Source organism: Chelonia mydas, chromosome 10, assembly GCF_015237465.2.
Source record: "Chelonia mydas isolate rCheMyd1 chromosome 10, rCheMyd1.pri.v2, whole genome shotgun sequence".
NCBI lineage: Eukaryota > Metazoa > Chordata > Testudines > Cheloniidae > Chelonia > Chelonia mydas.
Window position 1 is genome coordinate 58,618,098 of NC_051250.2, and position 16,130 is coordinate 58,634,227.

At 41.0% G+C, this 16,130-nt stretch overlaps 1 protein-coding gene across 5 annotated transcripts in view; it reads left to right on the forward strand.

The window, feature by feature from the left end:
- Positions 1-582: 582 nt before the first annotated feature.
- The window catches only part of MNS1 (meiosis specific nuclear structural 1), a 30,680-nt gene continuing 15,132 nt past the window's right edge, over positions 583-16,130 (forward strand). For 2 of the 5 annotated variants that reach the window (XR_006284631.1, XM_043524659.1), the window contains exons 1-3: positions 11,969-12,439; positions 12,628-12,852; positions 14,041-14,168. Coding sequence is in view for 4 of the 5 variants with exons in the window: in XM_043524659.1 (XP_043380594.1) it covers positions 12,362-12,439; positions 12,628-12,852; positions 14,041-14,168 (431 nt within the window). In the remaining variant the exon portion in view is untranslated. Of the gene's footprint in view, positions 603-11,968; positions 12,440-12,627; positions 12,853-14,040; positions 14,169-16,130 lie in introns of those variants that run through there. The other 3 variants (XM_043524660.1, XM_037910858.2, XM_043524661.1) reach the window with 3 other exon arrangements.

The window sequence follows — 16,130 nt, forward strand, 5'->3', positions numbered from 1 at the left end:
TTTCTGGAGAAAAATGGTTGTACTACGTGAAAGGAACTCCTGGCAATGGTTAAATCTGTGGAACATTTTCACCACTATTTGTATGTGATCAGACAAACTATGCATCCCTGCAATGGCCTTTAGATTCAGGAATCCTGTGGAGCAGCTGGAGATTTTCAGCAAGAAAGTGCTGCAGAAATATTCCTGCCTTCTTTTGAGAGTGATACATCAGATTACACTGAAGACATGTTCTAAACAGATTTTTGTGTTTTACTGATTTCAGGGATATCACCAGCCTTTATTGAAAGCCTGCAAATTCCATATAAGATATAGAGGTAAATGCTCTGCTCTTCCCTTACGCCTTCAATTCTTTCAATTTCCACATGACAAGTAAGGCTGCTTTTAAAGATGTGGGGTTAAATTGAGCAGAAATATTTACATAACCAACATATGATAATTTTAACATCTGTAGTTGTTAAAAAGAATATGTAATTTTTCCTACTCCATCTTATTTGTTCCTTGCTCTGTTTCTGTCCAGTGTGGGCAAAAAGCTGGCTTGCAGACGAATTGAAATGATTACTGCAACATCACAAGGGAGCTGGAAAACTCAGTACTGTCACTAGGTATTTATTAAAACCACATTTTCTCATCAGAAACAGCTGCATTTTTGTTGAACAAATTTGAAATATTCAGTATTTCTGTTCCTTACAATATCTTTGTCTAGAGTCTGTGACTTCATAAGTAAAAAAAAAAAAAAAAAAAAAAAAATTTCTATATATTGCTGTCATGGGACATTATTTTCCCCACTTCCACAGAATAATTAAGGGATTCTTATTCTGTCTTGGTTCTAAGGATTCTTTTGACAGTGATGTTCCCTTAGCTACTAAATCTGCTGCCCCATCCATCACTGACATCTGGCAAAACAGGCATTAGCTTCTCTGTGACTTATGTAGGTCCTTAGTAGATCAATAACCCTGTTCAGATGTTTCAGATTCTTCCTCGTTAATTCACATTTATCTTTTCATTCAAAGAAGGTAAATTATCTCATGGAGAAGCCATGTTATCCCCAATAGTGGTTTACAATGTTGCAAACTCAGGGTGACCCACATATCTTAGCTAGAATACATTTGTCACTGTCATGCATTAAGATCCTCTTTTAAAACAGTCTGGAAACAAGGTAAGGCTGCAACATTGTGTCAACCCCTTCCATTTGATAACCATTTCTTTCCTATGCTCAGTTGTCACTGTCTTTAACTGTTTGAGTAGATGCTATTTTCCTTTTTAACACTTGTTTCGTCATATTTTGTCATTGGCAAAAATCTTAATTTCCCCAGCAGTCATCATAATTTGCTAGCTAATGTATTATACTCAAGTGAACTCATCAATAGTGGTGTGGAGAGTGAAAACTGAATAACGTAATATGCTAATTTATCTCTGAGAAAGGACTGCTGAGATTTACCTTATTTATAGTTACAGATGTCTCTGCAATTAGCTGTTTGTTACAAAACATTACCATAGTTACATGTTTGTTTTTTTCAGGCTCTGGGAGTGATTAACACTACCTTAGGAAAAAGGAATAAAAAGTAGGTCAGTGACCATGACCCTTAACCAGACAGGCTGCTCCGGGATTTGAGGCTAAAAGAAGCCAGAGGTCGCATCTGGTAGTTGCTATGTATTTGGGATTCTTCTTTTAAAATCTATAATAAAGTAGATTCTGCTGTTTAGTTGATATTTCCTTACCTAGTTTTCTAAAAAATTATGTCCATCTTTTGGACATAAAGAATAGAGTTAGGTCCATTTCCAATTTATGGGAGTTTTGCTCAAATAAGAATCCTGTAACTTTGCACTATACGTTTAAGAAATTGTTTCAATTGGAATTTAAAATATTATTGGAAACATGGAAGATAATCTTAGGTAATTAGTGTAAGCTGATTTTTATAAAACCTACATTGGGGCCAACTTTGACCTGATAATGTCTCTTTCAGACTACCTGACCTTTCCATCGTAACTGGAATATCTCATAACTTGCAGATTTTATTAACATTTTATATATAGTGTTGTTTCTAGTAGAAAAAGAAACATTGATAACTACTATTTTGAAAGGACCATGGGCACAATTCTGCAAATACAAATTCTGCAGTGGAACTATTAATGGCAGTAAGCATTACATCTAGTATTAAGTATTTGTAGAATCAGATGCAAATTTTTATATTTGATATATATACTGGCTGTATATGCGCTGTACACAGTGTCTGGTAGAAACCATGCTAGGACAACAATTTCCAAATAATATATTCAGACATTGTAGGATCAAACAGATCTTGAGCGAAAACTGAGCAAAGTCTTAAAGTAGCCTACAGTGGATTATTTTCTACAGCTATTGGGAATCTTGGCAACCCAAAGTGGCCCTCAGTCAAAGAGGTGTAAGCACTGACACCTGAACTATTTATTCTATCCATCTATTATAAGCATGTCAAAGGTAGCCTTTAGGCAGAAGGGAACAACCTCAACACACCAACCTAGAATGAAAACAATTGTTAGGAAAATAATATTCCATTTCTGGGGCTGTTCTCGAACAGAGACAGTGTAGGAGAAATTGTTGTTTTTTGGGGGGTTCTATTATTATGCAGTACTTATGACCTATTAAGTAAGAGACGAAAAATAAAATGAAGAAACATTAAGTAAATTATTCTAAATGGGTTGCAGACAGAGAATTATGGAGGAAATATTTTAAACTGTTGAAAAGATAAGTCATCAGATCAACAAACCATGCCTTTATATATAAATATAGTTTCTAGTGAAGTTAGTACCCATGAAAGATGCTAGATGGACAGCCCTGGAGACTGATGTTTGTTTATCCACAAAGAAAGTGTAGCATGGGCTTCCTCATGCTGCCCAGCCAACGTACTTTAATCTTAACCTGAAACAACCACCTTTGGTTTGAAATAGTAGCTCAAATTCCAAGCCTATTATGAGCCAAGTTCTGTTAATTGACTGTTAATGGGAACCACACATACATACACAGACTGGGTCAGAAATGACACTAAACCTTAGGCTTTTTGCTGAGACTATCAAAAGGGGATCGAGGAGAAACTAGTGCCAATTGGGAAGGTGACTTTTGTACTGTGGATGCCTGTCGTCTGTTGAGTCCTACTTCATTTCACATAGAGTGAAACATATTTCAAAGATATATCATGCAGTGGCCAATTTCAGAATCAGCCCATCAACAGGGCCACCATTAGGGGTAGGCAGCACAGGTAATTTCTTTGGGCAGCAGAGGTGGGAAGAATAGCAAAAGCAAGTACTATTCTTCAACTGAATGTGGACCATCTAGTAAAGACAAAGCAAGAGAAGAAAGCAAGTGCCCATTGCCCTCATGGATGGAGTACAGACTGTTGGAGGTGGCCCCAAGGATGGTCTCCCCATGATAGTATATAGTGTCTCTTCTCTGCACTCTGCTCCCTGAGTCCCAGAGCTCAGAGTAGGCTGGCCTGCCTGGGCTTTGAAGAAACTTTTCTTCATTTTCCATTAAGTTCCTCTAACATAGAATCCCACATCTTGGAGTATCTTATTTTTGTCCTACAACATGACAGCTCCTGACTCCAATATTGTACTAACAAGGTGGTAACTTGTTACTGCTGATCTGTTGTGATTGTTCTTAGAGACTTGGCCAAATTCATCTCTGAGGTAATGTTGCTCGCTTCAGAGGAGTTATATTAGGGATTAATTTGGAATATTTGAAGAAAGGAGTGACGCTACAGATGGTATTACCTGACTTAGGAAAAATTCTTGTTCCCCTTATTAAATTAAAATATTTAATTCAATGGGTAGAGGGAGACAATGGAAGGGAAGCAGAATTCTCCCTTGATGCATGTTATCCATTCAAATCCTGATTCAAAGGCCTCTTTTTTTAAAAAAAGAAAAAATAAATGGGAGAAACTTGACAGATCCATGGGTGAGAATGTGTATGTTTGTTGAATACAGTGCAGAGAGTTTGAAAGACACAGCTCTCATTCATTTCTGAAGTGATCTTTGCTTAACTCTCTCTTTCTCCTTACACAGTATATGGCTAGCACTAATATTATTTCTGGAGATACACTTCACTTTAATCCACACACGAGCTGATTGCATAAGATGAAAGGTTACTTTCCTCTCCTTGTGAATCTGCATGTGTATTATGTTTGCTGAAACATACCTGTGGTTTAATGTATGTTAATAAAACTAGGAGGGCATTAAAAGTTAAAGTTTCTGAACACACAGTGCCAGAAGGTGTGGGGATAAAAGAAATCCCTAACTGCAAAATATAAAATAAAAATGTATATTTATTTATTTATTTACTTATTTATTGCATTATAAACTGCTGCAAGTTTGAAATGTATGGGAAATGAGAAAATAATGAGACACCAAGGATTGGCAGCCTTGAAAATATTTTCCTTTGGAGGGTGCTGTTGGATGTTTCTCTGATGTGCTGCCCCTCTCAGGAGACTGAGACAACTCAGATGTACTGTACTTCTGCTCAAATACAGTTCAATTTTTATTATAAAAATATTTTAACTAAATTATCTATATTTTTCTTCATATGTGTGTGTTTTTCAAAAATAGAAGTGAAACTATCTGAATTTGTTGCTTTACCTCAAGCATACCTCAAGCTTTACCTGGTCTAGCATATGTTTCATATTATTGTTTTCTCTGTGTATTTTTAGGGTGTAGCTGTTGCAAACCAAAGGAGACATTTTCATGATTGTGACAATGCCAGGTTTGAAGGATCACTTCCTGGTTTGGAATTTTATTCCTAGAAGTGAAATCTGACTTCATGGGCAGAGGAGGGAAGGGTGTGTGTGTATGAATGATTTTGTTGTTTCTTCTGATGCAGCGGAAACTTCCATTGATTTTTAACAGGATTTGTGCCTGTTTACTGCCAGGAGGGGGAGAGCAAAAGTGGCTTTGTCATCTTTGAGCTCACCCAAGACCTGGGAAAACTGAGGACCAGTAAAGCCCTCAGTGTAGGTTGCAGCAGCCTTCTTTGCAGGATCCTCTGCCATCAGTGATGAGCTGCCAAAATCTTAACAACCGGTTCCCTCCTCACCCCACGAGGGGGTCGTGGCCCACCCCCATGGGACTCCTGCTCCATCCAACCCCCCGCGTTCCTTGATGCCTCCCCCCGGACTCCTGCCCCATCCACCCCTGTCCCCTGACTGCCCCCAGAACTGGGTAGGAGGATCTCGTGGGTCACCGTAGTGGGTTCCCACCCCACCCCTAAGAGCCAGAGGGACCTGCCAGGGAGTGAGGTGGAGAGAACCAGCAGTGGTTACCTGGGGCAGCTCCCAGGAAGCATCCGGTAGGTCCCTCTGTCTCCTAGGGGCGGGGGAGCATAGCTAGGGGGGAAGCAGGGGGAGCAGCCGCTCCCCTCACTGATCACATCAAAAGTGGCGCCTTAGGTGCCGACTCCGTGGGTGCTCCGGGGCTGAAGCACCCACGGGGAAAGCTCCGCGCCCAGCCCCAGCTCACCTCCACTCCACCTCCTCCCCTGAACGCGCCCCGCTCTGCTTCTCCGCCCCACCCCCACTTCCCCCCGAATCAGCTGTTCACGCAGGAAGCTGGGGAGGGCTGAGAAGCAAGCGGCAGCTTTGCGCTCAGGCCCAGGGAGGCGGAGGTGAGCTGGGGCGGGGAGCGGTTCCCCTGTGTGCCTCCCCGGGTTACCTGCTGCAGCGTGGGTGGCCCTCCTTGCGCCCCTCCCAGCTCCCCTCTGCTCCGCCTCTGCATCCCTGGGCCTGAGCGCAAAGCCACCACTTGCTTCTCAGCCCTCCCAGGCTTCCCATGTGAACAGCTGATTAGGGGGAAACCGTGGGGGGGCGGGGATTGAGAAGTAGAGTGGGGCGATGCGTTCAGGGGAGGAAGTGGAGCGGAGGTGAGGTGAGGTGAGCTGGGGCCGGGTGCGGGGCCGGGTGGGGCCGGGCGGGGAGCTGCCGGTGGGTGTTCTGCACCCATCAAATTTTCCCCTTGGGTGCTCCAGCCCCGGAGCACCCACGAGTTGGTGCCTAAGGCACCACTTTTGGCCAGTTGTTAAATTTAGAAGCCCTTTTAGAAACTAGTTCTAAAAGGGCTTATAAATTTAACAACCGGTTCTCACGAGCCAGTGCGAACCAGCTCCAGCTCACCACTGCCTGCCACCACTCTCTGAAGACAGAGTATCTGTGGGGAGAGGATTTTGGCTGCCCTCCATTCTCTTGGCCATTGCAGGAGAAATGCTGGAACTCAAAAATAAGAGGCCATCCTGGTACTACTGCAGAAGTAACATACTCAAACCCAGGAGAGAAGGATGAGGAAGAGAGAGTGCTCTCTACTGCTCTGCAGTAATCCTTCTTGCTAATTAAAGAGCATCTTATCTCTTTGCACCTACATCATTACAATCAGAGATATGCTCTCTGCCAGTCCCCAGTTCTTCCAGTCATTTTGCAGGAACAGGTCTTTCTCATTGATTTGCAGGAACAAGGAAAAACTGTAGGAAAAAAACAGCAAAAATTCCACTGATCTTTGGCTGTTTTGGGAATGTGCCTCAAATAATGAGTAATTCATTTTGTATTATGGCATTATATAATGTTTAACTTTTAATACACTGTTATAAAATAACAGAATTTTTCTGGCAAAAATGGTTTTTCCCCTAAACTTCTGCAAGTATTAGCTTTCCATAATGTGTTTTATAAAATGGGCAACTTCTTAATGAGTTTTGTAAGTGCATTTTTAAATGAGATCCTGAGTCTGTGTAGCTTCAGATTGGTTGGTACCCTTAATTTTTAATGTATTTGCTTTTTAGGTTTTGTATTCGATATAGAGCAAACTTTACTGACACAATGAGAAATGAATTATAAGTTCTGATGGATTTCAAGGGTAATGTGTGCACTGTGAATATTCCTCAACTCTTTCACCTACCTCACCTGAGCATATCCCTTTCACTTGTGTGGAGTTGAGCTCCAGCAAAATTCATCATGAAGGGGTAGAGAAATTCGCGATTAAATGCCCTCAGCTAGACTTTTAAGTTACAATTAAATGAGATAAATAGGAACAGTGACCTTGGTGCAACTGAAAACAGGAATAACTTAGGAAATAATCTAAAATCTTTTTTGGTAACTACAGTTTTCCCAAACTCTGTTCAAGGTTTTGCTTATCAGGAAAGGGGTGCTGTCTCTATCCAAGAGAATCTGTGTGAGAGCAGAGCAAGATGGATTTAAGAACATCTGGTGTAGGAAAAACAGTTCTCTCAACTCCACTGTCTCTTACCTTCAAGACAAATTTAATCAGAAGTGTCACTTTCTGCTCCCCCATAGCTGTTTAGTTCCAGCCATTTATGGCACAACTACTATCTGTGTGCCTATCTGCTATTCAGCTGTTATATTAGTGGTCCGAAATAGGTTGAAAGAAATGATCTACCTGTTTGTTCTAGTTCTTCTTTGAAGGTTTGGTTACATCTTGAGTATAAATGGGAATATATTGAAGTTCTCTGCCCTTGGGTTGGGTTATTGTGCAAATGTATTAACAGGAATGACCTCTTCTGGTTTTCATTTGCAAATTATTTTGAATATTATTCTCTTTTATAAAATACTGTAGAGAATCTCCAGTTTGTGAACCTACTAAACATTATTATTTAATTAAACTGTTCTATAGTTTAATGTTGAATATAGGATGGGGATATGGAGAAAGTGAGGGTCTAGATAGAGTTGGATGGAGTTTTGTTTTGTTAATTAATTGATTTAAGGCTGGATTTGTCAAGGGATGAAACTGTTTGAAGTTTGTGTGATCTGTATATCTAAGTCATTGTTTTTCATTTTGAAAGTCAAGCCCCATTTCAGGAAAATGAAATACATTGCCCCTCCATAGGCCTGTACATCTTCCATGCTCGTCCACGCCAACCAGTCCTTTCTATCCCTCAGGGGGAACACCCCCTACCCTTTTAGAAACACTGTATTAAGTAGTGACAGGCTACACAGAGCTATTGGATGAGCAGGGCCATCCTTAGGCATAGGCAGAGCTGCGTAGGGAACCAGAAAATTTGGGGCACCCTTGGGTCTTAGTGTCCACCTACCCGCCTCTTCCTATCCCTGTTCTGACCCTTTCTGCAGGCTCCCACAGCTGGCTGCTGCAGTCTGGTAACTCTTACTCCCGAGGGGATCTAGTAACTTAAAAGTGAAAAAGCCTGCCAGACTTATTGGCCCAACACTGAAACTGTTAAAGAGCCATTCAAGTGCTAATGAAGCCATTTAACAGGTATTTGCCAATCCCCAGGTATATACTTTCAGTTTCTGAATTTACTGACAAAAACAGCTGTACATTACTGTAGTATTTACTTGGAACATATTAGTCTACAGGACTTTAGTTTAAAATTTGCCTTTAAAATATTTCATTCGTGTGTTGCTGAAGATGATAAAATCACATCTCTGAAAAAATCCTTGCATAGATTTTTAGATGCACAATCTGAGTATTCATCTTAAGCCTTAAATGCTTGGATCTTCAGACTTATAGTTTTTTAAATAAATCCTTCAAAGGACCACCCTTATCTAAAATACACGTTTTAATTGTAATTACTATAATACAAAAAACTTGCTTCCAAAGTCTTCCTTGTCCTTCCTCCCTTCATCCCCTGTTGAAGAGAACCCTTAAAGGGACAACACCCCTTTCCTGCCAGATAGCTGGACAAATGAGTTTCCCTTTCTTTACTTCTGACTATTTGATGATCTAGTTTTAAGAGAACCCTCTCGCAAAATCAGTACCTTAGTAAGATATAAAATCCTTTGTTATGCCTAAAATCTTTGGAAACATATTTTTTAGAGTTGGTGACATTTCATAAACATGTCTATTGTTATGGAGATCACACAAAGTAAATTAGCGTTCCCTTTTTCTAAAAGCAATGAACATTGTTATGAACACACTAAACCTCTGTGACTGATTAATTTAAAATGGCTTTGTTTCAATGAGTTAAATATGTCGTAATCTGGAATGATTACTTTATGAAGGCTTAAGAGTACATTTAAAATATAAAATCAGCTTAGAAATACTGATTTAAGAAAATGTAAAACAGAGAACTGCATCCTGAATTCCATAATATTTAATGTTGTACTCAGCAGAACAGCTGACTTGCCCTTACTACAAAGTTTTTGCAAATAAATCTCTGACAAACTTCAGGGTACATCAAAAAACCCGTGACTGACATTTTTTATTCCCAAGTTTAGTGCTTTTAATTAGGTACCTTCTGCATGTCCAGTCTTCACTTTCTGGCACGCAGTGGAAAACATGCTCCATTTTCTTTGGAAAGAAATTGCAGAAGTGTTTTTTTCAAATGTCATTTGCTTCATTTGGGTTCAGGGATTTGGCTGGAAGGGAGTGATCAGGGAAGAAGAGGGAAGAGAGGAGGGAGAGGGCGGGGCCTAGGGCAGAGCAGAGGTGGAGTATGGGCAGAGCCACAGGTGGGCTGGGGAGCTAGCCTCTGCAAGCATCTGCTTCACCCACCACCCATGACAGCAGATAAGAGCAGGTTGGCTCCCGCACACCCAGTGCACACTGCAGTCTCCTTAGGCAGGGGTCGTATTCACAGAGCCTAATGTGTCAGCACCACGAATTCTGCATGAGGTAGAGGGTACGGGGGTCTCTGTGGGGAATTATGATTATCCGCTGCCATGAGGCTCAGTATCCTTTGCTGCCTCATCCCTCGTCGTCCCTCCCCCAGTCTGTGAGCCTGGGCTGCCATCGGGCATAGGGGCACCAGTTTAATACTACTGCGTAGGGCCCCATAAATCCTAGGACGGTCCTGTGGATGAGTGCCCTTTTTTAAAGCATTTTTATAAATCTAAATATACTAATAAGACTGAAAAGACAGGAAACTGGGATGAAATATTTTCGTAAATGAGCCTTCAACTTCCTTTTTTTCACCAGAGCTCATTAAAGATAAAGAGGTACAATCCACTTTTGCTCTCCTCCTAGTCCAAACCACTGTCACATGAGCAGGAGGATATTCTGGGAGTATTGTTTCTATGGAAACCATTTCCTTACTATCATGTACTGTATTTAGCCTACATGTTTCTGCTTTGTTGTTGTTGTTTTGGTTCTCAGACACACTGCACTATAGCAATGGAGTATAAAAATGCTTAAAATACAAATAATAATTTTCCTTAATACAGTATGATTTTCGAAGTCCTTTTGAGTTGGAACTGTTGTGTCCTAACTCTGACATCTATTTTCCATCTTACAAACTGTCTTCTTTCTGTACTACTTCTATTCCTTCAACTACACTTCAGCAGATGTAACTAAACTGGGTCTGGGTTAAAAATGGGTATGTTCATTTTTGTTTACACTACTGCTTCTATCAGTTTATTTGAATTTTGGAAGACATTTCCTCAGTGTAGTAAAGCCTGTGAGCTAAATATCTATAATCTGGAAAAAATTGCAGGAAGGAAATGTCGTCATGATGTATCTAAAACCTACTCCCATCTGTATCATGAGTCCTGAATGTGATTTTGGGGACTACATGAGAGTCGCATAAATATAGGTTCCATAGATGCTAAATTCTAAAGATTCTAGAAGATAGATATTTGTAGAAAACCACGCTATGCCCTCACTGAAAAGCGCTGGGGCAGGTACTTTTGTGAGGACAGAGCTAAAACATTTTTTGTTGAAGTTAGGGCCATGCCTTTACTAGACAGAAAGAGCTGAGCTCAGTGGGGATCACCCTGGTAAATGTTGAATAGGAGGTAACTGGATATTCATTGTTACACAAATGTTTGTAAAAATGAAGAGGTCCTTAGTAAATCTGATGGTTATTACGAATGCTTATGGCTGCAATTAGCCACTTTCATGCGCATTAACAGAGCAATGTTCCCTCGCTGTCTAGGACAGTGGTGTGCAAACTTTTCCAGTCGTGCCCCTCCCCCCTGTTTACCATTCACATAATTTGTTGTTGTCCCCCCCTTCCATTATTTGTAATCTGAAACTGTTTTGGGTTTTTTTGCATTACCTGTAATCTGAAACCGGAAGGTGGAGTGGAAACACAGAGATAAGATTTCAGAGTAGCAGCGGTGTTAGTCTGTATTCGCAAAAAGAAAAGGAGTATTTGTGGCACCTTAGAGACTAACAAATTTATTTGAGCATAAGCATCCGATGAAGTGAGCTGTAGCTCGCAAAATCTTATGCTCAAATAAATTTGTTAGTCTCTGAGGTGCCACAAGTACTCCTTTTCTTTTTGCAGAGATAAGACTAATCATTCGGAGCATCTGACTCATTCAAGAGGTCTTGGGCTCTCAACCATTATTATTATATGTTGCCAATTTGTTTTTTAATATCAACTGTTAATCATTAAATAAGTTTTTAAATTAGTGAGTTTCCAAATTAATTTTAAAGGCATAATAGGCCTACTGTAGTTATGAAAATTGTTTAAAATAAGCCAGCCTGTTCTTTTATTTGTACGTTTGTTTTTTAAAAGGTTGACAGGCTAAAGTTTCTTCATGCCCCCCTAGTTTGCGCACCACTGGCCGAGGACCCAGAATGGCACCTTCTTTCTGCAGTTTCCACGATATGCTATGCATCCGATGAAGTGAGCTGTAGCTCACGAAAGCTCATGCTCAAATAAACTGGTTAGTCTCTAAGGTGCCACAAGTACTCCTTTTCTTTTTGCGAATACAGACTAACACGGCTGTTACTCTGAATTCTTTCCCACAGCAACACTCTGCCCCACCTGTCTGCAGGAGGACTTGTGAGAGGGCCCCGCTCCTACGGCCGCCCTGGGGCCAGCCCCCGTTTTCTGTTCGGTATTTGTAGTGCGGCCAGGGCTCGAGGCCTCATCAAGGCCCTACTCCGCTAGGCCCTGTGGTCAGCCCTTCCCGCATTTTCTATAGAGGCCTGTGCAGTGGGGATCGGGCTCCGGCCCGTTGCCGTAGAGATCTGTGGCGCTGGCCCCTCGCTGCGAGCTCCCTTGCACTGGACGATCCTATTGCCTGATTGCCAACGCCGGAAAGGGCGGTTGCTGAGCGATGGCGCATTCTGTCTCTAGAAGGCTGAGCGGCGTTGGGCCGCCCGCTTGTCCAATCGGAGCGCGGATTCCGAGCAGGTGGCGCCTGCGCCGGCCTGGAAGCTGGAGCCGCCCCTTGTTACCAGGGCAACGGTTTCGGTTCCCAAACGGCGCGCGGGCGCTACAGGTTTGGGGCCGGGGGGGGGAGAGGCCGACCGGGCTCCAGGCCGTAGGGCGCTAAAGTCCGTTAGCGGTTGCTCCTCGCCGGGCGGTCTCTTTGACTGTGAGAGGATGGTGAGTTAGCAGCGACCCGGGTGGAGGAGCGGCGAGGCTCTGGGCCGAGCGGGATGGGAGGGTAGGGGAGAGCGGCGAGGCCCTGGGCCGAGCGGGATGGGGCGGAAGGCTGCCGCTTCATACCTGCTGCATTGCCTGGTCCTACCTCATTCACTCCTGGCGATGGCATTTGAGGTAATTATGTGTCGTTATAAATATTGCGATAAATCGGAGTGTGCGGTAAGTGAAGGAGAATTTGGACCTAGATTATTCTGTCATGATTCTCCAGAGGGCGCCCTTGGCCTAATTCCTGTCACTTTGAGCATCCCTACAGCATTGTGTCTTTGCTCCGTTACAAAACTCTTCCTTTTTTCCCCACGCAGGAGTCGATGAGGCCTCCCCAGCTGAATGCTGCCCAGCTGAATCAGAAAAAGATGAGGGAGTTGTATCACAAAGATCTCCTCCAATTGGCACATGAAAAAAAGGTGGAGAGAATCAGGCAATTGGAGGTGATGTTGGAAGCTGAGGAACGGGTTGATCAGAAGCGACTCTCAAGATTGCTGAAAGATGAAGAGTATGAAAGGCAGATGGAGGAAGCTATTCAAAAAGTGAGTACTTATTTGTGTTCCGGTGGTGTCTATCACATATGCTAGTTGCTGTTCACATATACACACATGAAGATACTGTTTTGGCTTGGGAAATTCACAACCTAAGATGACATGCAACATATAAAGGGTTGGAGTGAAGGATAAAACATATGCGTAAAATAATCAATGTCTATAAGTTCCCAAACCCACTATTATTTAGCTAATGTTACAGGCAACATAGCAGAGTGAGTAATTTGCAGGGCTTCTTATAGTTTTCATTGCGTTTATAAGTAAGAGTTTCAAAATGGTAACATGGACAGAATAACAGGCTATATAAATATCATAGTGTAATTTTGTTCATTGAAGACAAAAGATATATATGAACATAGCATTTAGTCTAGAGAAATGTATTCTTTAAAGCTGTACATTATAAATACATATTGTACACTAGAGCCATCCAAAGCGTGTGTATGTATATATTTACAGTTGTACATTAACACAATATATCATGTTTAACTGTAATAGATGTGATCAGAAGCATTATTTAACCTGTTCCAGAGTAATTGCAGTGATAGATCCCCGAAGAAAGTAAACTATTCCATTTTCAAATGGTTCTTTCTTTTCCAAATGTCCAGATTAATTTGCTTTATTCCTTACCTGTCCCATATTTATAAGAAATTTCTATTATGTTTGCACTGTTCACCTTCAAAACAGTAATCTACTGAATGTTACTATAGGTTTTATGGCATGTCCCTCATCCTCAATATATATTAATGCACCCATGCCATGCTTTATAACATGCATTATATTTAAATTCGTATGGATCACATTCTAGAACAGTAACAGCACATAAGGAAAGAACATGGTTTGTTAATTGAAAAACAAGTACAGCTCGATGCAAATTGCTGTGGTGGATCAAACCATGATCCATCATCCTGTCCCAGACATTTTCCAGCCCTAATTATTTCAGAGGAAGAAACCCTGCAAGGAGGCAGTTATGGTGTAACTTGTCCCAAGGGAAAGTTTTCTCCCAGCCTCAACACTTAGAGGTTGGTTTATGCTCCAAAGTGTGAGCATTCATGTCCTTTCCAAATCTTGTTTTTAATTGACTTTTATAATTGAATATTCTTATTATCAATCTGTTTAAGAGAATGAGTGTATGAAATGTCTGCGGGGGAAACTGTTACAGAAATTATTTGCTCTGGTCAGGCAGAAGAAAACAAAAAACTGAAAGAGCTGCAGCTGGAGCAGGAAGAAAGACTGGCAACTGAGTTGGCAAGATTAAACTATGAAAAACTTAAAGATGAAAAAATGAGGCAGCAAATAAGAGAGAACAGGTATTTTTAAACATAGAATAAATACAGTAATCTCATTTTTAATTCATAAATAAAATTCCAGTACTGTAAAACTGATTCATGCTGAATTTTGAAAATTGTATTTCAAAACATATTTATTTATATTGAAGTAATGGAATAATTTCCATTTATTATTTTGTTTTGTTTTACAGCTGGGGTTGAGCCCTAATTCAGATGCCACAGGATAGGATGCAGTGAAAGGTGCCCTCAGGCAAGGGAGGGAAGTTTAAATAAACTAAGGGCTTGTCTACACTGGCATCTTACAATGCTGCAACTTTCTAACTCAGGGGTGTGAAAAAACACTCCCCCCCGCCCCCCCAGCCACCGAGCGCTGCAAGTTTCAGTGCTGTAATTTGCCAGTGTAAACAGTGCGTCTTTGTGGAGGTGGGCTTTTTAGAGCGCTTGGGAGAGCTCTCTCCGAGTGCTGTGCCATGACTACACAAGCCATGTTAAAGCACTGCCCCGGCAGCACTTTAACGTTGCCAGTGAAGACATGCCCTAAGATTATGAGCCTGTTAGTTTTTGAAAGGGATATCATACCTGGTTTCTTTTTTTTAAGACTAATGTATGTATGTTAGATTGGTAAGGGAGGGTGGTTCATTTTTGGAGAAACTGTGGAAAGGAGGTGGGTTTTGAGGAGGGATTAAAAGAATAGGAAGATTGCAAAGCATACAAAATTAGGGAGGACATTTCAGACACAGGTGGAAGGGAGAGAAAACAGTTGTGTGTGGGGAGGAAACAAAGAGGACAAAGAAGGAAGCAGAATTAGAGAATCAGAGACCCCAAGCAACACAGTGGCAAGAGACGAGTTGGAGGCAAGATAGAATTTGGTGGATTCTAGCAGGCAAGGAGTTTAAATCTAATCTGGAATGAGAAGTCAGTCAGGATAGCAGAGTGACAGACTTTCATTATTTACAATTCTGGTCAATTTCAATGAAGTTTCTATTTCTTTCCCTCTCACTCTCTCTTGTCTCTTTTTTCTGACTCTTTCATGGCTGCTACTCTTTGGCCCATTTTAAAAATCTTTTTAAAGTTAATTACTCCCCCGCTCAAAGAAAAAGAGGCAAGTGGAGTGCGGGAAGAGGAGTGCGGGAAGACGTTTGACAACTGACAGTTTTCATAATCAGTCCTGAAATCTGTCATGCTCTGGCACAGCTATGGAATCATGGAAAATTACAAGCCCTGACTGTAACATTAACTCCTTATTAACATACGATTGGTGTTAACAGACTAGACAAAATTCTGCGTGGTTTCAGCAATGCCGATTTTTCATATATTTAAAGCATTTAAAGCACAGATTTTAAGTCATTAACATCAATTTTTAAAAAGTTAGTAAGAAAGATATTTTTTAAATATTCTGATTTGTTAGAAACTGAAGATCTTTAGGGCCAAATTTTGCCTTCAAACATGAGTATACAAATAAGCATTGACATCAATAAGAGTTGCACTAGGGGAAGAATTTGTCCCTTAAAATTAGTTTAGTTTTTCTACTCCTTTAACAGAGGGATACGTTTCCTTTTAAAATGGAATAGCCACATCAGTTTTAGAAACACAATATTTAAATGATTTTTTAATTACTCATGTGCTTAAGAATGTTAATATGGTTAAAATAAGAACCAGTTCAAACCTTACTGAACGAATACTTTCCCTCTCATTCAATGATACCTTTCACAAAACCTTGTCCAAGAAAAGTGGTTTTTCTTTTTTGGGGGGTATGCTTGATAAAATTAAAGACAGAATGACATGGAATACCAGAGCTTGTTGGGTTTTTTTAAGCATTAGTACAGTTTCCCATATAACTTCAAAAGTGGCAGCTGGTCATGTAGTGCAATGCTTGAATTACATATCTCCAATAATAGTCCAAGCATGCACCATCTTCTGTATTCACCAGCTCATTTCTAGCCTACATCAGAATTATGATGAGGAACAATGGCTAGCTATTTC